This window comes from Castor canadensis, chromosome 8, assembly GCF_047511655.1.
Source record: "Castor canadensis chromosome 8, mCasCan1.hap1v2, whole genome shotgun sequence".
NCBI classification, from domain to species: domain Eukaryota; kingdom Metazoa; phylum Chordata; class Mammalia; order Rodentia; family Castoridae; genus Castor; species Castor canadensis.
The window spans coordinates 117,058,605-117,085,218 of record NC_133393.1 but is presented as its reverse complement, the minus strand read 5'-3'; the positions used below and the strand labels follow the sequence as shown (position 1 = coordinate 117,085,218).

The 26,614-nt window shown below is 35.7% G+C and overlaps 1 protein-coding gene across 2 annotated transcripts in view; it reads right to left on the bottom strand.

Annotated features, from left to right (window-relative positions):
- Window positions 1–26,614, bottom strand: part of Nav3 (neuron navigator 3) — a 760,451-nt gene that overhangs the window by 522,129 nt on the left and 211,708 nt on the right. For both annotated transcript variants that reach the window (XM_074083986.1, XM_074083987.1), the window contains one exon: window positions 21,200–21,594. In XM_074083986.1, coding sequence (XP_073940087.1) covers window positions 21,200–21,271 — 72 coding nt within the window. In that variant the 5' untranslated portion in view covers window positions 21,272–21,594. The remainder of the gene's footprint in view (window positions 1–21,199; window positions 21,595–26,614) is intronic.

Below are 26,614 nucleotides of genomic sequence, written 5' to 3'. Positions count from 1 at the left end.
AGAGACACAAGAAGCAACCTCTACCCATGAAAACATTGGAAATGATTTTCAAAAACAGTCTAATTTTAACTTTCTTTTTCGGTATGACCCAAACATAAAATAAAACTAGTTTATCTTAAATCAGTGGATTGATTTTATTTGTTTGGCGTTTTGGTGCTAGGGATTAAGAACACTAAGCAAGTATTTTATCAATGAGCTGTACCCTCAACCCTTGGATTGATTTTTTGAAACATGATACCTCTCTGATTATAAATTTAACTAGCATTTTTAGATATCCATATTCATATATCTAGAGTGTGTACATATATTCGTACATGCACATAAATACGTGTGTATCACACACATTTCAGGGGTTTTCAACACAAAAACAGACATGAAACCCTAGGCAAAAAGTCTTTGTAAATTTTCTTTTAAGAAAATATACTTTTTCAGATACCATTTTTACTAAGACTATGTTGTTTTTTGGAACTCTGGAACTCTTAGCATTACTTCTGCTATCTATACATTCAGTTAAAAAGAATGATTTTAAAAGACCTCCCCACACACTGCCCCTGTGTCAGAGGATGCTGACTGGTATTCTCAGAGAAGGCCATGTTTTGGAAAGGGGACCTAACATTACAAACCGACAAGACACATGAGGAAAGTGGAGGCCAATGTGATTAGTCCTTGAATAAAATTCACAGAGCTACTAAGTGATAGAGTAAGGATTTAAACTACCTCTTTTCAAAGCCTGTGGTTTTTTTTTCTACAAATTCATGCTGCCACCCTTACTACAAGGGAAAAATTATTAAATATTTTCTATCTAGAGAATGATAGAAGGTCAACAATATCAAAATACATTGCTTCTGTGCAGGTAGATGGCATAATGAAATGTACCAAAAGCTGTTGAATAACAGGGGATAGGAGGAAAGGGCAAGGGAGAATTACTTTATCAAGAGAGTTAAACTAACCAAAGTACTGCATATTCATAGCTGAGATACATCCAGAAACCCCTTTGAACACTGACTTTGAAATTAAAAATGAAGGACAGGATTATAAAATAGGTCTTGTTCTGAAGAAAGAGATTGAGGAAGACTATAGAAAGTGGAGAGATCTCCCATGCTCATGGATTGGTAGAATCAACATAGTAAAAATGTCGATACTCCCAAAAGTAATCTACATGTTTAATGCAATTCCCATCAAAATTCCAATGACATTCATTAAAGAGATTGAAAAATCTACTGTGAAATTTATATGGAAACACAAGAGGCCAAGAATAGCCAAGGCAATACTCAGTCAAAAGAACAATGCAGGAGGTATCACAATACCTGACTTCAAACTATATTACAAAGCAATAACAATAAAAACAGCATGGTACTGGCACAAAAACCGACATGAAGACCAGTGGAACAGAATAGAGGATCCAGATGTGAAGCCACACAACTATAACCAACTTGTCTTTGACAAAGGAGCTAAAAATATACGATGGAGAAATAGCAGCCTCTTCAACAAAAACTGCTGGGAAAACTGGTTAGCAGTCTGCAAAAAACTGAAACTAGATCCATGTATATCACCCTATACCAAGATTAACTCAAAATGGATCAAGGATCTTAATATCAGACCCCAAACTCTTAAGTTGATACAAGAAAGAGTAGGAAATACTCTGGAGTTAGTAGGTATAGGTAAGAACTTTCTCAACGAAACCCCAGCAGCACAGCAACTAAGAGATAGTGTAGATAAATGGGACCTCATAAAACTAAAAAGCCTCTGTTCATCAAAAGAAATGGTCTCTAAACTGAAGAGAACACCCACAGAGTGGGAGAAAATATTTGCCAACTATACATCAGACAAAGGACTGATAACCAGAATATACAGGGAACTTAAAAAACTAAATTCTCCCAAAACTAATGAACCAATAAAGAAATGGGCAAGTGAACTAAACAGAACTTTCTCAAAAGAAGAAATTCAAATGGCCAGAAAACACATGAAAAAATGCTCACTATCTCTAGCAATAAAGGAAATGCAAATTAAAACCATGCTAAGATTCCACCTCACCCCTGTTAGAATAACCATCATCAGCAACACCACCAACAACAGGTGTTGGCGAGGATGCGGGGAAAAAGGAACCCTCTTACACTGTTGGTGGGAATGTAAACTAGTACAACCACTCTGGAAAAAAATTTGGAGGCTACTTAAAAATCTGGACATCGATCTACCATTTGATCCAGCAATACCACTCTTGGGGATATACCCAAAAGACTGTTACTCCAGAGGCACCTGCACATCCATGTTTATTGTGGCACTATTCACAATAGCCAAGTTATGGAAACAGCCAAGATGCCCCAGCACTGATGAATGGATTAAGAAAATGTGGTATCTATACACAATGGAATTTTATGCAGCCATGAAGAAGAACGAAATGTTATCATTCGCTGGTAAATGGATGGAATTGGAGAACATCATTCTGAGTGAGGTTAGCCTGGCCCAAAAGACCAAAAATCATATGTTCTCCCTCATATGTGGACATTAGATCAAGGGCAAACACAACAAGGGGATTGGACTATGAGCACATGATAAAAGCGAGAGCACACAAGGGAGGGGTGAGGATAGGTAAGACACCTAAAAAACTAGCTAGCATTTGTTGCCCTTAACGCAGAAAAACTAAAGCAGATACCTTAAAGCAACTGAGGCCAATAGGAAAAGGGGAACAGGTACTAGAGAAAAGGTTAGATCAAAAAGAATTAACCTACAAGGTAACACCCATGCACAGGAAATCAATGTGAGTCAATGCCCTGTATAGCTATCCTTATCTCAACCAGCAAAAACCCTTGTTCCTTCCTATTATTGCTTATACTTTCTCTACAACAAAATTAGAAATAAGGGCAAAATAGTTTCTGCTGGGTATTGAGGGAGGGAGAGAGGGAGGGGGCGGAGTGGGTGGTAAGGGAGGGGGTGGGGGCAGGGGGGAGAAATGAACCAAGCCTTGTATGCACATATGAATAATAAAAGAAAAATGAAAAAAAAAAAAAGAAAAAAAATACTAAAAATAAAATAGGTCTTGTGAGGGAATTGGGCATTTGTGAGAGAAAGGAGGGTAAACAGAGGGGATAAAGGAAGATAATTATGGTCAATGTACTTTATATACATATATGTAATAAAACAACAAAATCTTTTGCAATTGTTTAAAGTGGGGGAGATGGGGATGAGGGAGAGAGATGGTGGGGGAAAACTAACCAATGTACAATGTAGGCATATTCAGAAATGTCACAATGAATCCCCCTGTACAGCTAATATATGCTGATAAAACTGCTTTGAGAAAAAAATTATAAATAAGCATAAAGTGTTTTCTTCCTGAAGTAATCTGTGTCTCAGATTTAGATCCTTTTCTCTGGACTCCTAATCTAGACTGCTTTGGCTCAGATAGATATGAGCTCCAATCACACAGAGGCTCATGTTCCAGACCTCTGGGCTTCTCTGAGTCATTCATGGGTTTTGCTTTGCTGTGCCTAGTCCTGACTTACAGCCCATAGTCTTCATCCCCTACTGCTCAATATCTCAAAAGTTAGCTAAATCTCCATTCCAAAAGAGATTTAATTTTTTTAAAGGAGACTCCAAGTTACCTAACTTTCTTATTTGCATTAACTAATACTGTGGTAAAAACATAATTTGTGTTTTAGAAAAAAAAGCATTTTAACTATTCATGTACTTGTCAGTTATTTTCTTTGTAAATGCTTTATGAAAATAAGATCTTTATTGGATAGGATATGTTCATTCATTCGGCAAAGTGGGTAGTGTCCATTGGGTCCAAATGCTAGGAATGAGGGATACAAACATGCTTTACCTGGGATTGAAGATGACTGAAATCTCACGGTACAAGCAGAGGCATCCAAGAGGGACAATACAAGGTGTGTTGTCAACACCAGTTCTGAAAGCATTCAGGAGATGGCAGATGAAGCTCAACCCAAGCACTCTATAGAGGACAAATCTTAAACTTATATCTGGCTCGAACACGGGATTTGCTGAAGGCCTGTTCACACTGGTTTTCGTAGAAGTATATGTGAATATTATTACAATAAATGCACTGATAACTACCCTATATTAGAAGTACTTCATAATCACTGAATTCCAGATATATAGATAGACATATAGATGTAGATATAGATATAGATTGTCAAAATCCTATGTGTAACTGCCTTGTTCTTATGAATCTGAATCATACCTCCAATTACAGTACAACTAACTCATATATCTATTATGAAAAAAAAACTGACTGCCCCTTGCCTTGTATATAGGACGTATCTCCCTACCCATTATCATATCAACAATCCCCCATAAACATAGAAATATGTAACATAAAATAGTTACTTTGATGGAGTAAAAAATAAAGGTTCACCCTTCTTATTTCCAGAATTATAGGACTTGAACCTAATCTTAACCACTCAAAATCATCTACCATCATGCTACCATTGTGCACTAAATTCTACACAAGTCAGTTAAGTAAGTGGTTTGACACATACCTCCAAAATGCTGACTCCTGCTGTGCTAACCCCCTTTATCCTTTCAATTATTCTAGCAACAATTATATTAAATACCTACCAAAATTTTTGTACTCAACACTTACTTTGTGCTTATGTGGGTAGGATTAGAAATTAATATACCAGCTATTATTCCTTGATCATGTTACCGATCAAATATAACAGTAAATGCTTATTTATTGGTAGATAGTATTAAGAGATTTTCTAATAGCATTAAATTGGTTAATAGGAGTTTATTCAAATTTATTTATAAATCCAATGAAAATTATAAAGTGTTCAAGATATAATGGGCAGCCTGATTTAATAAAATGAAATGTACATGATGAACTAAAAACCATTATACGTGTGTCTTTGGCCTCAACTTTGACATTATCCAGGACTTGACCTTGGGAAAATTGCACTGCCAAACCTGGGTCTTAGATGTCTTATTTTTGGAGTAAGTGTGCAATCTCTAAGGTTCTCTTTGGCTTTAATAATCTGTTAACTATTACATGAAACACTGACACATCAGTCTACCAGAACTTAACATTCCTACTACATATTTATCTACCTTATTTGAATTATTATGTAAACTCCATGCTACTCTTTAACTTTTTATGAATATAAAACTTTCACCAAGCTTTATGAAGCCTCTTTTATTTTACATTTTTGGACCTAATGTGGTCTAATATGAATTAACTCAAAATTAAGTAACTTAGAAATACAGATTTTGAACCAACACTGCCTGGAGCATAAATTTAACTAATGATGCCTTTGCTGACTAACATTTTACTTATTCAAGTTTTAGTAAAATCTCTGTCCAAGAAATAGGGAACATATGGCTCTGTTGATCTTATCACTTGGCAAAAAGATGTAAGTATATGTGACAGATGAGTTGCACTATAACATAAATGGATATAATCATAATTTTAAATCATTTGCTAAAATGATGGAAAATATTATGCACATATCTTTATAAGTATTCTATGATTATTTTTGACCTCAGTATTTTGCCCTGCTACTAATTTTTTGGCTGACGTTATTGCATTCTAAGACTTAAAACAGAATCTAGCTTTCCATGAGATCATGGAAAGCATTTTCAGAAAGTCTTCACGTTGGTTCAGCAGTGAAAACTTATTATCAAAATTTTTCATGGATAAACTTATAATTCAATTTTTTACATATATGTGACTCTAAAATGTTTATCTCACTTTTGCACAGATTCTTGAAATAGAAAGATTCTGGGTACTCCATGTAAAGGAAAGTAATATAAACAGTTCAAATGTTGATTTGTGAGTGGTCTAACAGCCCATAAAACATTCAATTCTATTAAATTTATGACAGGAGAAAAGGTTATTGTCCTTGCTATCACAGAACAATGATGGTCTCCCATATCCATTTTGTGCACCAAAAATATGAGAAAATGCTTACCATGACTGCACATTTTCTCTGGTCTTATTCTGACTCTGTTTCTCTAACTTCCTATCCTATATTGCATTCTAACTAGGACATTTCAGCAGCACTGTCTAATAGAACTTTCTGTAGTAATGGAAATGTTCTATAAGTGTGCTTTCCATTATGGTAGCCACTGGGCACAAGTAATGACTGAATACTTGAAAGATGGTTAGAACTGAAAAGCTGAATTTTTAACTGAATTTTTCAGTTAAATTTCAGTAGCTACATGTGGCTATGGATACTTTGAGAGTCTGTTACAGCATTTAAGTATTCTCTAAGCTCTGGTTTCTACTTTGCAAGTTAGTTGCTCTAACTTTACTTTCTCTTGGAAATAATCTCTAAGACTTTAAGAAAAAATAAATAACACTTCAGTTAATCAACATTCAATTAGAATTAAGTTCCTCTGTACAAAAGCCTATTTTTAATTATGTTTGTAAACAAGAGTATGAAAAGCCCATTATCATTCATAAAAAAGTAAAAGCAACATTGTGTTGAAATGGACCCCTACTCTTTCTGAATATTAGAAAGAATCTAATCATATAAAATGAGAATATAAAGGGGCTGATTGCAATTTTAATTTCCTTATCTGACAAAGTGCTCTTGTAAGCACCAAAATAAAGACTTCCTTCCAGGGAAGACTCTTAATACTCCTAGCCAACCAATATTATTAAAAGGCTTTACAGAATAGAATTCATGTACAAGGAGCTAGTGATTGGTATAAATTATTAGAGCACTGTTCTGTTTTGTTTTATTTTGCTTTGTTTCTCCACTGCTGGGGACCAAACCAAGGGCCTCACACATGCTATGCTCTATTATTCAGTTGTACCCCTACAGCAAGTTTCTGAGAATGGATATCTATATTTCAGAGATGAGGAAATCAGTGAACTTATTGATACAATGTTCTTTACACAAGAGTCTGCCTCATCTAAGAATAATTTGTTTTCATTTTAATATTTTCTCTTTTCTAGTAATAGAGTAGCTGGAAATTTGACTTGGAGTCATTAAAAATAACTGTGGAAAATCCTAGGAAATTTTACTAGCAGCCCCACTACCCAAATAAAGGGAATATAATCAAGCACATTGTGTTTAAGACTAGAAAAGTAAAGTGATAGCTGACATTTCAGGTGAAGCATGGGGAAGGAAGACCCTGGAAACAGATCTCATGCAGTGTCCTTAGTGTGAGCTGATACCATGGGGATGGTTCTACAGGTAGCTTATAAATCAGAAACACTTAATACAGTTGCCAAGAATAGTCCAGCTTAGCCCTAGAAAGCAAGATCATCTTTCAGAGAATCTCCTGGACCAGCAAAGATGGGCATCACCAGTCAGACATTGCAGAAACACCTGCCAGATCCATCTGGCAGTGAGAAACAATGGCATGGACTTGTGAGAATAGAGTTTATCCCAACTAGAATGCTGAAACAGAAATGACTTCTTCTCTCTACACTTGCAATCCCTAAGGTTCTTCAATATCACTCAAGAATTAGATACTGAACTCTGTGCTCACATGGTAGAGGAAGACACTCACAACTGTTTCAAAACTCAGACAAAATGTGGTTATCCTTTTATCCTACCTTCATTGAAAACAATCAAATTCTAATCCAAATTAGGGTTTTAGCTCTAATTTTTGATGCAGCCCATATAGAGATTGAGAGTCCAAACATTACACAAAATCTGTGTCTCTCAATATCCAATTATTCTAAATTCTATGCCATCACTTCTGCACACAAAATTTTATGGATGGATTCCTAAGTAAATGGCAAGTTTATAATGGAAAGTTTAAAACACTGAAAGAGGTAGAAGACCTCCTAGAGTCAGGGAACAATGTAGAAGTCTGTATCAACAGTTATGCTTTAAAAGTTCTGCTCTTGCTTCGTAGGAGAAATAAAAATCCAAGGGTTATACACAGGAAATACACATAAGCATTTCCCTTGACCAGTAAATCCAAGACTTAAGTTAAATTTCTCCTATTTTTTATGAGAACTGCTTTGGAACAAGATTTGTGTTTTTTATCTTTTGTTTAAATTTAATCAAAACTTATACTCCAAGTTGATAAATTCTCAAGGAAGATTTACTGAATAATGGAAGCTCATGGACCAAAGCAACAGTTCTTGCAAGGTAACCAACACAAGAAGGACCAAGCCATGCAATGCCTCTAACTACAAAGAAGCAAGCAAGCAATGCATGAGAAATAGTACAAATTGAGTGGTTGCTAAGAATACACTCAATGGTGTGATAACAGAATATCATGATGGATGGGTGGGAGAGCGTCTTTTTGAGGAGACCTCAATAATGGGTACGTGAATGATGAGAAGAAGCCACACATGCAATACATAGAGCCATGAGTATTCCAAGCAGAAAAGTGCAAAGGCCCTAAGAATACACCAACATTTATGACCTGGTGGAATGTCTCAACTGGTTGAACACTTCCCTCACAAGTATGAGGCTCTGAGTTCAACACCCAGTACCACCAAAGAAAGCACTGATTTTGTTCAAAGAACTTAGAGGATTGCCAATATAGAAGGACAAAAAAGAATGAGTAGCAGGAGCCATCATTAAAGAGGGAACAGGTTGAGATCGGAGGACCCAGGGTCCCCTGGGTCACGTTAAGTTTAGATTGTACTCCAAATGTTACTGAAGAGTTTTAGGAAGCCGAGTGGCAAGTCTTGATGCACTGTGCATTTTAAACTATCCTTGGTATATCCATGCATACTTGAGGTGTATTACTCAGTTGCACCACTAATTTGCTACCTGATAATGGATATGAAAGATATTTGTAAAATAGCAAGTGCTAATCAGAAATGTTAGGGCACATTTTTATTTATCATTATTTTGTAATTTTTCTCCAAATCAATGTGGGAATCACTGCATCAGTTCATAATTACATAAAAATACTTTACAAAGCAAAGCAGACTAAGACATTAATTATGAAGTTCATGCTGTATTAAAAGTGTTACCCTAAATTCTTTCCCCATGTTAATTAGAAACTAACATGTACATACAAGGTGTTGTTTATCTGTTATTTGCAAACATTACAATTCGCCAATATCAGCAACTGTTACAAGACAGAGGTCTTACTAAGATAGCATGAGGTAAAACTATTCCATTATTCCATCATACCTAACAATGTTGATTAATCAAGCAGCTGGTAAGAGTTTAAAGGGGAACATTGAATTTTAATGAAGACTATAAAGTAGAAAAAAATTAACTACCAACAGCAAAATTTGAAAAACAGGCAGAAGCATCTATTTAAGAGGCAGCCTCAGCTGAGAACTGAATACCATTTTGGTGAAGATCCTACAGCTATAAGCATTTGGGAAAACATCAGAAAAAATGTGATGTTTGTAACTGGCTCCAATTTAAAATATTTATCAAAGTATAAAATCAAGACATTTATATAGAGCACAATTCTAACCTTTATGTTGCACCCCACACATCAAGCACACTGTAAATTAGGTCCAAAGACGGGCACATTTCTAATTTCTTTTTTAGTATTCTCTCAAAAATGGTCCTGAAATGACTAGCAGCCTTACCTCTGTGATAAGCCCCACTTCTTGTTTATTTCCACTCTGGTGAACAAATACTGAATATGAACATAGTCCAACAGAACATTCTGCCTCACTACAGGAAAGCAAGGTGGCTCACACACATGCTTGTACTCACATGTGTCACTGGCACTGCAAGGAGACCAGGAATCCAAGCTTTGTGGGTTATCTGGTGGCTGGTGGTCTGGCAAAAGTGAGCAGCTGAGATTGAATGCGACCCAACCTGTATGGACTGATGACAGTTTTCTTTGGGTAGCCCAACAAATTTAAATATAACCTGTATTCCTTTCAATACATTTTCCTCATACCTCCTTCATAAAATGAAGCTTCCTCATATAATTTCCTGAAGTCAGAGATCTTTAACAAGATGCGGGATCTCGAATCTAAGTTCCCAAGTATGACAAGTGTAACATGATCAAAGCAGATTTAATGTCAACAAAGAACAGTGATTTCCCAACTCTGGACTCATTTTTCACAACTTTTCAATGTTATTTTGGAAACTGCTCTTGAAAAGCCTTTGCTCAAAGAAAGTATGGCTAAGGTTTATAGATGGATTGAGTAAGCCTCTTGTCCCAAGACTTCAGATATTAAAATTTAAACCCCATTGTTAGGTATCAAGAGAGCACAATGGTGTTAAGCAGTAGGGCCTTGAGCTGGTGATTAGGATTAGATAAACTCATTAGATTCCCTATGTTTGAATTCTGGTAGGTCTATAAGAAGAGGGAGAGAGAACAGAAAAAATCTCTCTCTCTCTCCCTCTCTCTCTCTCTCTCTCTCTCTCTCTCTCTCACACACACACACACACCCCACCACCACCTGCACACTCCATATCTTGCCATTGTGATCTCCTGTGTCATCTTAGGATTCTGTGAGCAAAAAGACTATCACCAGATGTAGAACTTCAACCTTGCACCTCCAGACCCAAACCACAAGTCAAGCACCTTCTCTTTAGAACTTACCTTGGCGAATATGGTATTATGTTCTACGTCAGAAAGTGGGATATATATGTATATGCATATATATTATGACTAACATACAATTCTAATAGAAAAGCTCTTATCAATTTATGTCTTTTTAAACAGACTTTTATAACACATTAACAAATTAGGTGTGATTAAGAAAGGAACATGTTGTTATGTAATTTCCACACACATAGAAAACATGCTAAATACAAATGGATAAAAATATAATCATATTCCACTAGGCAAAATAAAAAGAGGCAACCTGGTGTGTTCTGTGATGTGGGGCAAGTCCATCTCCCTATTATGACATGCAGAATATCTGACCTATAGATGACTAGAAGGAAATACAAGGAAAGGTGCTTTGTAACTTCAGGCTGCTATTGAGATATTAGGTTGTAGCCTGAACTACTTTGGTATGAAAGGGAGATGTCGTGAGTAAAAATGAATAAACCCATTAGTAATGCAGTAAGCATAGTGGTTTTACCATTACCTACCATTCAGAGAGATCACTGAAGAAGTGACTTAGTGAGACTTGGCTAGTCCACTGGAAGAGAACAAACCACATAGAGAGGCTTTGGAATATACTAGGACCTTCCTAGCCTAGAGTCTCACCCATTGGGCAGTAAGAAGGTACTTCTTACAATTATTTAAGAATATATAAATAAAATAAAATTAGCATATTTTCATTAATTTTAATACTACAATGCCAAGTATAATATGTGTCAGGAAGAATTTATAAAGGATAATTTACCATGGGACATAAGAAAAGTTGATCATGGAGAATTACTTTTGAAACTAGAAAAAGTTACTTTTATTGCAATAATGCTTAGAACTGACATTTTCACATTTAAATTGGGACACAATATGAAACACAAGAAAGATTCAATGTATAAGTGAAAGACAAAGGTCAGTATCTTCAAGATGGATCCTACAATTGATTTTTAAGTCAGTTGTTGAAAAGTTTTGTGTATTCTCCAAATGCTATTTTGGATCCTAGGCTAATAAAAAGGCCCAGATCATGCAGTTAAAAATCTGTCCTGATTCAGAATCCCCTAACTCGAAAGTTCTCTAAACCCCCTTGAACTCCAAGTTTAATGGAGGGAAAGGAACAAGGTTGGAGAAGAAGGGCAGAGAAACTGCAGCTATGCTGCCCATAACTTGATAGCAAGCATCACACATTCTTAACATATTTCTTCATGCTGCTTTGTAAATATTTTTAAACATACACAAAAGCTGAAAAGAGTTTTACTATGGATACCTACTTATCTACCAACTGGAATCAACAATTAACATTTTTATTATATTTGCTTCATCATGTTTTCTTTTCCTTTTTTGTTCTATTAGAACTGGTATTTTCCACTTGCTAGACAGATGCTCTACCACTTGAGCCACACCTCCAACCCTTTGTGCTTTAGGGCTTTTGTTGTTGTTGTTGTTTTTTAAGATAGGATCTCGTGGGGGTGGTTTCCCCCTATGCTGACCTCAGAACATAATTCTCCTACCTACAGCCTCCTGCATAGCTAAGATTACAGGCATGTACCACCATTTCTGGCTTGTTTGTTGAGATGGGGGGTCTTGTTTGTTGAGATTGTGATCTGCAATCACAATCCTCCAAATCTTTACCTCCCAAGTAGATGGGATTACAGGTGTGAGCTACCTTGCCCAGCCCATCATGTTTTTCTTATACATATTGTTTTGGAAATGGAAGAAATATACTGTCACTTATTTTAAGAATTTTCATGTTCAGTGAAAAAAGAAACCAAATCTCATAATAATAGGAAACAAAAATATAAAAGGAACCTCATAATAATGTTTAATAGTATAAATTTGTATAGTATTTAAATGTATTGTGGATTAAGGGCAACTTTTTACTTGTCAATATGCAACGCCACAAGTTATTTGGGTTTATCAAACTTGTCGCCCTAAGGGAAATAAAGTCTTTCTCTTTTAACTTGTTGAAAAGCTAAGCGCTAGTCCCATAGCATGGACTGCATCCACACGCTAAAAAAACACCTTGAATACTAATTCTCCTCTGACTCACTCCAGCAAATCAGCAGTCTGAACAAAAAAAGGAGTTAGTAATACCCAGCCCACCAGAAGCCAGGTTGGAATGTCTAAACCCACAGTGTAATTCTACCTGGGGTTGGGGTGGAGACCCCAGAATTGGTTTATTATTGAATTCAACTTCCATATTTTCTGTGAGTATATGCTTTTCTCCCCATCCCCATAAAAGAAACTGCTCACTCTTTGGGAAGCCTGATATTAGAGAACTTACATTGTTTGTTTTATGCAGGTGGCAGAGGGAAATCTAAAATGGACTCTGTGATTTGAGCTAATCAAGAAGTCATTTAGAACTAGCACTTCCAGGACTTCATACAAGTTAGCGAGCGACGAACAAATATTAATGTGTCTGTCCTCAGCTCCTGCTCTGGACCCTTCCCCCAGAAGACACACCACATGTACTCCAAGAAATACGCTACAAGTTACAGAATGTTTTCCAGAAGTGAGGCATTGGTACAAACTCTTTCTATGTTGCTATATTCATCATACTTCCTGTCACCTTAGGAAGCAACACAAATAAGAAAGCTGGGTGGGGGAGACAGCCACTGAATCATTTGATGAGGTGCCAGATTCAAGAAGTGAATGCAGATAGTCTTACTGTAGAGCCGTCACCACACTACTTTCTACTCGATCCTCCCAAAGACATTGCTAATCTAATGAGTTAGGTCTTGAATGAAATGGTGTCCCAGGTTTTATCACTGGGCGGTATTTTGCTTCTGCTAAAGGTCTAATGGCTTGAATGCTTGCTCACCACAGAAATCATGGTGAAAGTTAATTATCATTGAAGCAGTATTAAAAGGTGGTACCTTTGACAGGAGATTAGATCCTGAGGGCTCCACCCTCATAGGTGGGTTTGGTGCTGTCACAAAAGGGTGAATCTATCCCCCTTTTGACCTCTTTGCTTCCAACCATGTGAAGATGAAGCATGAAAGCCCTTGCCAGATGCTGGAACCTTGATAATGGACTTCGCAGCTTCCAGAACTGCAATCCAACAAATTTCTGTTTGTTATAAATTACTCATCTGTGGCCAGATATGGTAGCTACAATCCCAGCTACTAAGGAGGACTCTCATTTGAGACTGAGGTAGTAAAGTCCCTGCCTAGAAAGTGTGAGGCCCTGAGTTCAAACAACAGTACTACCCAAAAATAAACAAATTAATTGCTTATCTGTGATATTTTGATATAGGAACAAAATAGACTTATCTTATTTATCTTAGACCTAAGATAGATAAGGACAAAGGCAGCAGAACTTCTTTCCCATTGCATTGCTCCTTTGTGAGAAGCTTGCCTACCATCTTTGGGCAAGATTTTTCTCTCCATCTTTAACCACACAACTTGGTTAGCATTTTTAGGTCCTCTCAGTGAAATGGTGATTCCTGTTTTGAGGGACGAGAAAGCCTAGAGTCTGGGCTTCTGGATTTAGTGTGTCATAGCTGTCAGAGAAGAACCACTTTTTGGAAGATCTGCAGGCATTCATTCACATTTCTTTATTATGCTGGTTCTTTTTCCCACTGAGCCACTGTTTTGTGGCTGTTTTATACACAAATTTCTTGTCATGGAACTCTACAGAAGAATTCTGCTTAAAACCTACTCCAAAGCCCAAACATCTGTCATCTGATTTAATAAATGTAAAATAATTGTGTTTGGTTTGTTTTTTAATAAATAGGGTGAAGGTAAGCAATGGAAAGAAGTACTGGCAGCTCCTTCATTAACTGCTTGGGACAATGTTAACTGCAGAGCCCAACAAAAATGGGGACTCAGAGGGTAGTGACAGCAGCTGCCCTATGCATGATCACTTGTCAGGGCCAGCTACACATAACAATTGTTAAAATTATCATCAGTGTGAGTATGCATTTAAGATGTTCAAGAACAAAACAGGAATGAATAAAAAGGTTGAATACACTCAACATCTGTGCTAATAGTTTTCCAACATCAGTTGACATGTTGTCGATATCAGAATTCTAAAGAATGTCTTGGTTTAGGTTTCACCAGAGCAAACCTTGGAACAAGGATCCAAATGCAAGTAGTTTATTTGCCTGCCAATTCTAGGAAACACAGGAAGTAAGAGTCAGGAACAGAGATATACTAGAAGATAGAAAATATAGGACACCTTATCAAAGACATCACAGTGGTAATTAACGAAAACTTCATCCTGTCGGGGATCTTCAGAAGTGGCTCATACCAAGCCATGTTTCTCAAATATTGCTGTGCAAGAGAAGCACCTGGGGGTCTTCAATACACAATCTGACTGAGTAGGTTTAGGGTGAGGTATGAGACCATGTATTTGTTATAATAAGTTCCCTGACGTTAGTGATGCTTCTAGTCATCAGAATACACTTGAAAGATCAAAGATTTTGAAGGTTTCCTACTTCTTTTTCATATAGTTTTTCCAAATTTGTATACAAAATAAACAGAACTCCTTATGTCCACACTTTAGTAAAATATAGTTAACTTTGCTTTGTTTCATTTATTTCTTATCCTAACCAAGAGCTATTTGGTCAGTCTCTGTGTAAGAAAACCAAACAATTCTTTCCTGTTGCTATTAAGTCAGATTGTCTTCTCTTCCAACTGGCAGCATGCCATCCACAGAAAGCAAATCGAGCATGTCAGCCCTCTCTCAACTTTTCTTGCTTCTTTTATGCTTCCAAATCATGTCCTGATTTTCTGATTAGTCTCAAACATTTGGCCCATGGAAATGAGCAGGCATCTATTTTCTTAATCTTGATAGTCAAATCTTTCCTGATATAACCGCACACACTCATGGGTTCTTATTCACTTGGCTACCTCCCAGTCAGCTTTCTGGATTTGGTCCACTCAGTTGTAGTTCACCTGGAACCTCAAGAGAAGCAATTAGACATGGTTGAACTACTATCTTTAAATGACTGTGATGTTCAAATGAGTATATATTTGTGGTTAAATAGAGAAAATGCAGCTTCTTTAAAAACATAATCTAAAAGAGAAATTGACAATGGCTGGTCACTCAAAATAGGCCACAAAAGATTATAATATTTGCTTTAAAATGTATGTATATATTGTATATACATATAATACATATATACAGTACATAGAGACTAAGTATAAGATTAAATGATATGTGTACAGAAAGGTGAGAGCAAATTGGTACGCTGTTTTATTCCACATTTTTTGCATTGATGGCATGTTTGCATTGATGGTATGTATTTCATCAACATATGTTAGAAGAAAACACTTTGTGAGTTCCTTTATCATTGCCCAAAATAAATAATTTCAAGTATAGTATCTTCAATATGTTCAAATATATATATTAAGTATTTTGTATCTTAAACTTGTTTATTTTGTTTATCAATATGAAGATATGGGGGTCATTCTATCTTTTAACATTTTAAACCCAACAATCAGGAAAAAGCACATCGAATTGTCTAGAACAAAGGAATAAAGCTATGAACATACTTACTTGCCACTTGTTTTTATCCATTTCCTTTCTGTTATCTCAAGTCTATTAATATCAAAACTGTACACTGTCAGGAGCAAGAGGACAAGTAGCCATATAAATCTTTATAAGTCTATTTGAGGGCTATCTATATGATAAGCTGGAGGACTGTAAAAAGGTGATTTTATCCAAGTTCTGAACTGAGACTGGAGTTTTTAGAATCACTTCTGTTCAGAAAAAGAGTTCACTTTAAAGCATCCTTAGAGAACCCCAGGGAAAGTAACTGAGAGACAGATTCCAAAGTTATATTATAACATTGTAGAATGTATTTCAAAAATGAAAAAAAATCAGTAACTGAATGATCAATTTTGTTGAAAATCTCATTACAATGGCTTCAAATTAGCAGCTATGTTTTGGAATTAAATGATTAATCAATGATGTGGTTTTGATTCAGAAAACTTATTCTCCCTCCTGGTTCCTTTAACCTATTTCACACACTTAACGAAAAAGCAGTCAGGCAGACTTATTAAAATAAAGCACTATTTAATGAATGCATCCTTCAAGAAGATCAAAGAATGGAAGCCAAATTTATCCTCATTAATCCCTCTCTTCTTTAGTGACTTATCTTCATATTTTTTTAAGAAGACATGTCTTAATCAGTTTCTAACATAAATAATTTCAAGAAGTCTATAGCACCTGAGAATAACCTCAACATGTACTTGATTCTTATAGGATGCCATTTTACCATCATTACAAGAAAATGCAACAACAAATATAATGTTAAAAACACAGCATGCTAAAAATATAAATCGTGAAATAAGAGTTAGGCTAACTTCAAACATAAGGTATTTTTTTCTGTAGGGAACTGGCAATCATACAATTATACACAGGTATGTGCACCTGGACCTTACTTCTGTTTAATGTCAATTAAAACAAAATAAAACAGTAAGACTCTATATGAATAAATACAGAGTGAGCATTCACTGTCAGTTGCAGATTATACTTTACTTTAACCCCTTGCTCAAACTTGATTTTAAATCCAAAATACCACAGAAAAAGCCTTTCAAATGATAGCCTTTTTTCCAAATAATCATTTTCACCTTTTAGCAATTAATACAATTATCATTTAACATGGCTTTCTACATCTCAAATTATCTCATTCTCTATACTGAGTATCTCACTCCTATGTAACTGCCATATCTTAGAAAGAAAAAGTGAAAATAGTACTGACTAAATACTCAATGTAAAAGACATGACTTGAGCAAATAAAAACTGGGTTGGGATTAATCTTAGATATTTCCTTAAAAGTAAATACATCTACATATACACAATAATAGTTTTCATCCCTTTCTGGTTTGGAGAATAGAACAACAAAGTAATTTAACAAGTCACCAAATACATATTGCTATTCATAGAATGATTTTGAAATATGGATTCTGTTACCTTTTTAGTAGTATCTAGTAAATTGTTGACGATGACAAATACTTTCATTTGATACATAAAATATTCATGGGGCAATAAAATAGTGTCCCAGAGTTATCTGAATTGTAAACTGCTTCAAACAGATTGGCAGTAAAATCTACTAAGATCTGCTTTTCAGTTCAAGGTCATACTAATTTTACGCCAGTGACATTTGTACCTATTGGGTTTTCACTGTCACCAGGGTTTTGCAGAAATAATCCCAGGAAGCAATAAAAATTAATGGAAAGCAATATACCACCATACCTGGAATCAACATGCAAACAAAGTTCAAGCAGAAAATTTTTTTAAATAAAATACCTCATTATGGGTATTCAGGAGGTCTGAGATGCTGTGATAATTTCACCAACTGGGACATCTCCAAAAAAAAAAAATGGTTAAGAGCAGGGTTATGGACCAATACGGTGAAATTTCTACTGACAAAAATCATAAGAATCAGCTGAGACTGTACCTCCATGGTAGAACGTTTGCCTGTCATGCACAAGCCCCTATGTTTGATCCCTAGCACCTCAAAAGAAGAATCGAAAGAATCAAATAGGTAATAGAATTCCACCTAGCCCTCTACAAATCTAAGTTGATTTGTGGTTCTTATAAGTATGCTCTTCACTCCTAAAAAGAGCCACACCTCTGCTTACCCTCAAAGAAGAGCACTTCAGATGGGATTTGTGGATGTGATAACTTAGAGCTTTCACAGATGTTATCTTCTGCTCAGATTAAGTAAGCTGATAAAGTATTTTTAAAAGAATCACCAAAATTCACATACTTTTTGAACACTTCAATTTTGAATCATGGTATATATGTTTTTCAGAAACTGGTTATTATTTATACAGGAAAAAAACCTCTTAAAGAGAGGTACAAGCAGGTTGTATCCTTATGGAAGAAACTGTATTAATAAGCTAGAAAGAGCCAAGAATATTCATGGCAGTGGTAAGTGCTCCATATGTGACCTCTTCCCCGACACTGCCCTACTCACTCAATAGACCACTTACAATCACGTATGCAGTATCCTAAGAGTTTCTACTTAGACAAAGAGCATAATAAGCACATATCCACATAGTTTGCAATTAAAAACCAAGGCCAGCAAGCTTTTTGTAGGCAGAACAAGAGTTCAGTTGTGCAGTGGTTAGAATAGGTGCCTGTGTCCAAGCCAGTTCAGTACATCTTGCTGTGAATTGCCTAAAAATATGTTAAATACTGTGAAGATACTTTTTTCAGTAACACCAGTAAACACCTCCATCTCTAGATAAAAGAATCAGTTATAATAAATGCATTTTATTTCACCAATGTTTAACACTACACCTATTAAATCGATTCATCATGAAGAACTACAAACATGTGAATTAATTACATGAAGGATCTTATAATCACTACTAGAAATTATGTAGTAACACAGCTGGGGCCAGAGCTTTGTCTGCAAAGATTTCATTTTCATTTCATTTTTTTAACTTAATACAAACTCATGAAAGTGCCATTGAGACTACGTGTTCTCTGCAGACACTTAACAAATTTCAATTTTAAGCTTCCTTTCCCACCTGTCTATCTATCTATCTATCCATCTATCTATCTCTGTCTATGTATTAATCTATCTTTTCATATCGATCTGTGTTTGTATTTCTTTCTTTATCTCTATCTACTTATCTACCTATGTATGGGCAGGTTTCTACATATTTGCAACTCTTGCATACCAATGCTCCTCTTGGAATATTCACATCAATGGCATAGCCAATAGGTTATTAGAAACCCATTCTATTCTTGACACTGCTCACTGAAAATGTTTGTTCCTCCCCATCTCCTTACTGACTAGGAGGTGAGGCCATAGTGACAAGGGAATCTTCTTGCAACACTAACTTGGTATTTTTAATTTTCCCACAGAATTATGGCTCTCTATTTTTTTTAGAAACTCTATTACCATTAGTACATTATTTACAAGCTGAACAGTCCTTTGTGAATTTGCCTGGGAAACTAAGCATGGTTACAGGCTATTGTTTAAAGTTCCATACAAGGAATTTGGAGAATGACTTTAAGAATTCATTTCATTCTTCACTTTGCAATCCTTTGCAATTGTTTTAGCAGAAAATATGTCTTATTCAGAAAATGAAAAGACAGCACTTGCAGAGGTAGTTTTTCCTGTCAGCAAAGCAGGGCATAACCAAAATTATGCCTTCTAATATTAAGTGTTTACCTATTCCTATAGGAGGCAAAGTACCATCAGAGCTAAGTACATTTTAAAAAGTAAATAGAAAAAAAAAAGATTAAATAGCTCCTTAATAGTAAAGAAACTGCAGGGGCTAAGATGCATCTCAGCGATAGAGCACTTGCCTAGTGTATATGAGTGCATGAGGCCCTGGGTTCAATCTCCAGTACCACCAAAACAACAAAAAGGAAAAAAAGAGAAAGAAAGAAAAAGAGAGAGAAAGAAAAAAGCAGCTGAGGAGCATACTTTTAAATTGAAATTTACCTAGCAATCTCTTTTGAGTCAGCACCCTACTGCCAGCAGGAAGTAGGGAAAAAAAAAAAAAAAAGCAACTGCCCATTTGCAACACAATCTCAGTAACACACTTATTTGTGAAGAAATATATATCCACAGTGAAGGGAAAACTGGCTCCAAGCTTCTTGGACTTTACTGTACCTAGTATTTTCTGAGATTTGTAGGTAGACCCAATGAATAAACCACACTAGGCATAAACAATCCATCCATTTCTGCCCCTGTTAAAGGCAAAGGAATCATTGCTGCACTATCCTGGTAGAATAGATCAAAATAACTAAACAAAATTAGTAAGTTATTGACTCAATAGAGACTCCTGTAAACTTCTTACCTCCAAAAATATGAAAGAACTGGCTGTCTTATGGGATATGCAAAGTGGCTAATAAACAAAATTTCTAAGATAGATTGAGAAATAAACTTTAATCATGTCCCTTTGATCACATCTACTTACAAAGTTCCTTTTGATTATATCACCATTCCTTTCTCCTGTGACTTAGCCACTGGGTCCTCTCATACCTCTCCTGTACTAATAAATTCAATGAGAACATCCCACAAGCTAATGAATTTCATCATGAGTGGGACTTTCTCTCCTGGGCACCATCTCTGACCCTTCTGAGAAGTGCTCTTTAGATAGTTCTCACTGCAGTGCAGTAGCTTAGCAAGTGAGAGTTTCTAAAAAGGAAGAAAAATTAGCTTTAAGTGTGACCCTCAGTATTCAGTTTGCAGCTTTTTTACTCTGAAGCTCTTGAAACTAGCTTTTTCAAAAATGTCATCAGTACTTCCTTCTTTATATTTGCCATTAGCTGCATTGACATCACACAGAGGAGTCAAACCCAGTCTCACAGCTGCCTTGCTTTCCAGGTCAGTTGTAAAAGTGAGAAGGTCTAAATTCATATGCCCCAAGGGTAAGGAATTGTAGAATTTCAAAGGCAAACTATGTCTTCTAATGGCACCAAGGCAGGTGGTCTCCTTTAGGAGAGCTCTAACTTGCATCAGTATGCCAAAGATGCCAGTGACTCATACTTCACTGTAGATCTCAAAGAACTGTTCTTATCAGGTCAGGTCAGCCAGTCACTAACATGAATGACAGAATGCTTTGTAATCATTGCCAATCGAACAGGTCCATAAATTCAGAAGACTCTAGAAACAAAATCATCAACTGGTGATATCATCCAGACCCAGAGCAACACATGCCATACAGCAGGAATTATTTGCATGAAATAGTATGTGATTTTATCTCTCTTACACTAGTAAAATTCTCTTTAAGCATAAACAAAGAAGGTCAAGCAAAAGGAGATTTATTGGTATTACCTTCTTCTGGTCTTCTAGCTTGTGACTCACTGGATACTTCCCATGTCTGTTCATTTCTGAAGATAAATCCATCACATTAGGTTCTTGCCCTTCAAAGTGGAATCTCTTCAAAACAGCAGCAAACTAATCCAAGATGTGATCACCAGGAAAACACAGGCCACACTTCCCATCACATGCCTTCTCCAAACTTCATGGACTCCAAAAACCCATGGATTGAGTGAAAAAAATAAAGTTTGCAATTTACTCCCAGGACCTTCCAAATCAGCATAGCGTTTTTATAGATGTTGGCTTCTTGTACGTGAAATATTCATCCAAGAATGTTAACTCCAACTGCTATCTTTCTCTTTCTTCACAGTTTTCCATTTTAATAAAAAAGTTACACAGTTCTTATAAACCTGCAATAAAAAAATAAGTTCAGTTAATTCCCTCACACCATTTATAATGCAATTAATGAAATAAGTTCTCATCTGAAAAATTTCAAGTTAGAAAAACCTTTCAGCATGAATGTGTGAGTTCAAAATAATGGCAGTTAAAGCATTAACTTGACCCTCCAATATCTAACATATTAATTATAGGAGTCTTTGCTCCTGTTTTCTGCATGGCAAAGAAGAAATGTTTCTCTCTCCCCCTTCTCCCACATTTCTCCCTACTTTACCCTGTTACACTAAAATAAGTCCTTGAAAAAATGTATTAATTATATGCCTAAACCAAATCCAAACATTAAAACCTAAGATTTAGCACACTGACACAGCAAACAACAGGGAACACACACCCCATCAAATATGTCTATGTTTCATGTCTCCATTCACTAATTATAGCAGTCATGGAACTGTGGTTCTTGACACCCCAGTGCTGACAATCTGAAGGTACAGTGTAGTGCTTAGACATCTGTATCTTCTTCATCTCTTCTGTACACTTGTGAAGCAGGAGAACCATGGAGGAGTTGAAATTTGTCTCTAGTATAGGGTTTTGCACGCTTGTCTGCATAGTAGACTCACTTAGGAATCTTCCCAGCTGCTGATTCTTGTGTTTGAGCCATTGAGACATTGGAACCACTCCCCCAGAATATAAATCTCCTCTATATAATTAATCAACCATGAGCTGAATACATTATACATAGGAAACTTACTACCACAAAAGGCAGCACTTTCCATATGGAGGCAGTCCTAGTCTGTAGATGGTCCTTCCTAATTGGGAGACAAGTCTGCATCCCTATACTTCTGTCCATTTGTCACTATTCATAATCTCTGCAGTCATCAAGGTATATAAAATATGTTTAATTTCTCTTTTACATGATAGTTCAAGTATTACTCTAGCTAGTTAACCATCCCTAGAAATTTCAAAAACTCTTCATTTAACTTTTTATTTCCATTTTATTTTTTGAGACAGGGTTCCACTATGTAGCCCGGGCTTGCTTCAAAGTTACTATGTAACCCAGACTGACCTTAAACTTACAATCTTCCTGTCTCAGCCTCAAGAGTTCTGGAATAACAGGTGTGTGCCACCATGCCTGGCCTACCCTGCTCATTTTCTTCTATGAGGTTCCACATTGTACATGGCCCATTAACAGAGGGGCAATGATGGGTTGTTCCCTTTAAGAACGCTCTGTCTAATCCTACAATATCACACTAGCCCATGCAAAAATCATGATAAAGTAGACAGAGTTTAAAAATTATTCAAAACTGCCTTGTGTGTGCACCTCTCCATATATTCTTTCCCATCTGACATTCTTCTGTTGAACCTTGCTCCTTTTTTAATTCCTATGTTGTGTATATGTTTTAGTTTTTGTACTGTTTGAATGTTGCCAGCAAAGAAAACAACACGGTCAAGAGCTTGGGCATAACAGAGGACATGTTCAATGTGAAAAGCTGAAAGAAATGTAGTAAGTCACCAGAAAATGTTGAGAAAGGTTGCAGCATATTAGGGTTTGTGATTTTGAAAAATTCATCTGCATGCTATATGGAAAATAGATAGGAATGATCCAAATTTGTGGCAGAGATACTTAGTAGTGAAATAGAATAAGAGCTGACAGAACTGGAAAGAATGATAAAACCGAGTGATCTATTATTCAAAAGATACAGTTGACAGAATTGATAATTGACTGAACTTGGGCACATGGTTTAAGGGTACATAAGCATATAAATGATATCATTAGCTAAGACAGAAAACTCAGGAGAGAAGCACTATAGACAAGAAAAAACATTTGGTAAAAAAATACTTGCTAAAAACTGTATTATAAGAAAATCATAAATTAATCACACATGAATTCTATTCAACACTGTTAACTTACAATCCTAGTTACACAGTGAGACAAGAAAATGTGAGAGCAGAGGGAAGGAGGAAGGGAGAGAAACAAAGACAGGCAAGCATGTAGTACAATGGAATAAATAAAACTTATTATTTACAAATGTTGTGATGATCTATGTAGAAGACAATGAAGAGTCAAAACAACAAATACTAGGATTAATGAGTGAGCTTACCAAGTTTCCTGGATACAAAGTCAATATAAAAATTCTTTGTATTTCCTTACTACATCAATGATCATTTAGAAAATGAAACTTTAAAAACATACAGTATAAAATAACAACACAATATTAAGGAGCCTGGAATAAATGTCACAAACATGATAACTTTATGATATGATAATAAAACATAAATATCTAAATAAATAGAAAGCTATGCCATATTCATAAATTAAAATACCCCATACATTAGAAATTAAAACTTATGCATAAGATATTCATAGACTCAGTGCATTGCCAATAAAACCTCTCCTTTTCTGGGGCTTCTTAAATGTACTACATGGAAGTATGCAAGATTAAGATAATCCAAGACACTTGTTAAGAATAATAAATTGAAGTAATCTACCTTACCAGAGGTTAAATCATATTTTAAATCAAAAGTAAATAAAATGGCACATAACTGATGCAAAGGGAAACAGACCAACCAACGGAACATAAAAATTCCCCGCAAAAGACTTTAACAGATTATAGCCACTTGACTTATGACCAAAGTGAAACAGGAAAGCTATGAGGAGAGGACAGTCTTTTCCATAAACAGTGCTGGGTGATGTGGACATACCTATTAAAAAAAGTTAAACTCTCCACACCAATAATCAGTTCCAAGGGGGCTGCAAATCTAAATGTGACAGAATAATAAAGCTTCTGAGAAAATGCCTTCATGATGTGAGCATGGCAAAAGATCTCCTCACCAAGAACAATGAGCATGAAGATCAAAATGACAATGGTGACTATCACAAATCAACTATTCACTAGACTATACCAATAAGACAATACATATCTAATACATAGAATAGAAAAAGATACTTGATACACATGTAAATACTTACAAAAATCAGTAAGAAAAGAACTGACAACAGACAAAAATATCGAAATAGGACTCCAAAACAAATACAAATAGGGAGCAGATTAGTGGTTGCCTTGGGTTACAGATGGGTGAGATGTATTCACACAAGGTCAGCTTTGTGTGAGAGGTATAGTGATGGGGCAACATTGCATCTTGACTGAGAGGTGCTCTCATGAGTCTATGCATGTGATAAAATTACATAGGACAACATACACACGTGCATGTCTATAAAACCAGTGAAATACAGATATTCTTGCTCTGTGGATTGTATCATTGCCAGCATCCTAGTTCTGATATTGGACTACAGTTATGCAAGATGTCAACAAGGGAGAATAATAAAAGATACACAGGAAGTTCCTGTACTTTTTCCCTTAATACTTCTTATAACTCTAAAATAATTTATAAATAAAAAGTGGGGGAAAGTTGGGCATAACAATAAATACATGAGAAAATTAACATTCTTATTAGTATGAAGACAATGCTAAATGAAACTATAAGTGACATAATTTTTCATTCACTTAAGTAAATAAAATGAAAGACAATATCAAGTATGGACAAAGCCATGAGGCAAGAAGCATCCTACTGATCAAAGTATAAACTGGTACAATTATTTTGGACAAAAAGCTAAGTATTTCTACTGACTTTAAAGATACACATATCTGATAGGCCAGCAAAAAAATTCTAGGCATTTAGTCTTCAAAAATATATGCATTTGTGCATACAAAGAAGACACAGATACATAGAAAATGTTCTTTCAGAATGGCAATAAAACTGGAAACACAAAAGTCCAAGAGCTTAAGAATGAATAAATGACTTGAGTCATATTTATAGGATAACTGCAAACTATAGACACTTACTTTACTATGTATGAATCTCACAAATATTAAGATTTAAAAGAAGCCCAAACCAGATAAATATATACCACATGATTCTATTTATATAAGGATCCAAAAACTAGCAAAACTAACCTATGGTGTTAGAAGTCAGGATAATGGTTACTTTTGGTGAAGGGGGAGGATAGTTTGATTAGAATTTAGAGTCCAGTTATTAACATGGGTGGGTATGATGTGGATATTAGCCCTGTAATATTTGTTGGGTTATAAATTCACATTCTGTGCACTAACATGCTTCATGATAAAAAAAAGTTAGTTAAGAAAAACTTCATTCACAGGTAAATGGATGGAATTGGAGAACATCATTCTGAGTGAGGTAGCCTGGCCCAAAAGACCAAAAGTCGTATGTTCTCCCTCATATGTGGACATTAGATCAAGGGCAAACACAACAAGGGAATTGGACTTTGATCACATGATAAAGTGAGAATACCCAAGGAAAGTATGAGGATAGGTAAGACACCCAAAAAACTAGATAGCATTTGTTGCCCTCAATGCAAAGAAACTAAAGCAGATACTTTAAAGCAACTGAGGCCAATAGGAGAAGGGGACCAGGAAGTAGAGAAAAAGGTTAGTTTGAGAAGAATTAACTTGGAAGACAACACACATGTACAGGAAATCAATGCATGTCAACTCCCTGTATAGCTATTCTTATCTCAACTAGCAAACACCCTTGGTCCTTCAATTATTGCTTATATTCCCTCTTCAACAAAATTAGAGATAAGGGCAGAACAGTTTCTGCCTGGTAGCAAGGGGTAAGGGGGCGTAAGGGGAGGGTGTAAGGTAGGGGGCGGGGGGAAGTGGGGAGAAATGACCCAAACAATGTATGCACATATGGATAAAATAAAAATTAAAAAAAAAGAAAGAAAAACTTCAGATACATCTATGTCTTTAAAATTCTCATGAATGGTCTCTCCAATTAACAACAACAAAAAACAGATTTGACTTATGAAACTGATTAGTAGCAGTATTATGTTTTAAAGTTATGGACTAGCTTTTGGACAGTAGTATAGAATATTTCCTGTGGACAATGTTACATTTACCAATACTATGGTCTGCCAAATGTTAGAAAATGTGTTTATCTCCTAACTTCTTAAATATCATTCTCCCTGTTTATAATATAGTTAGATATGAGGGTTTATCAACCATACTACTGAAA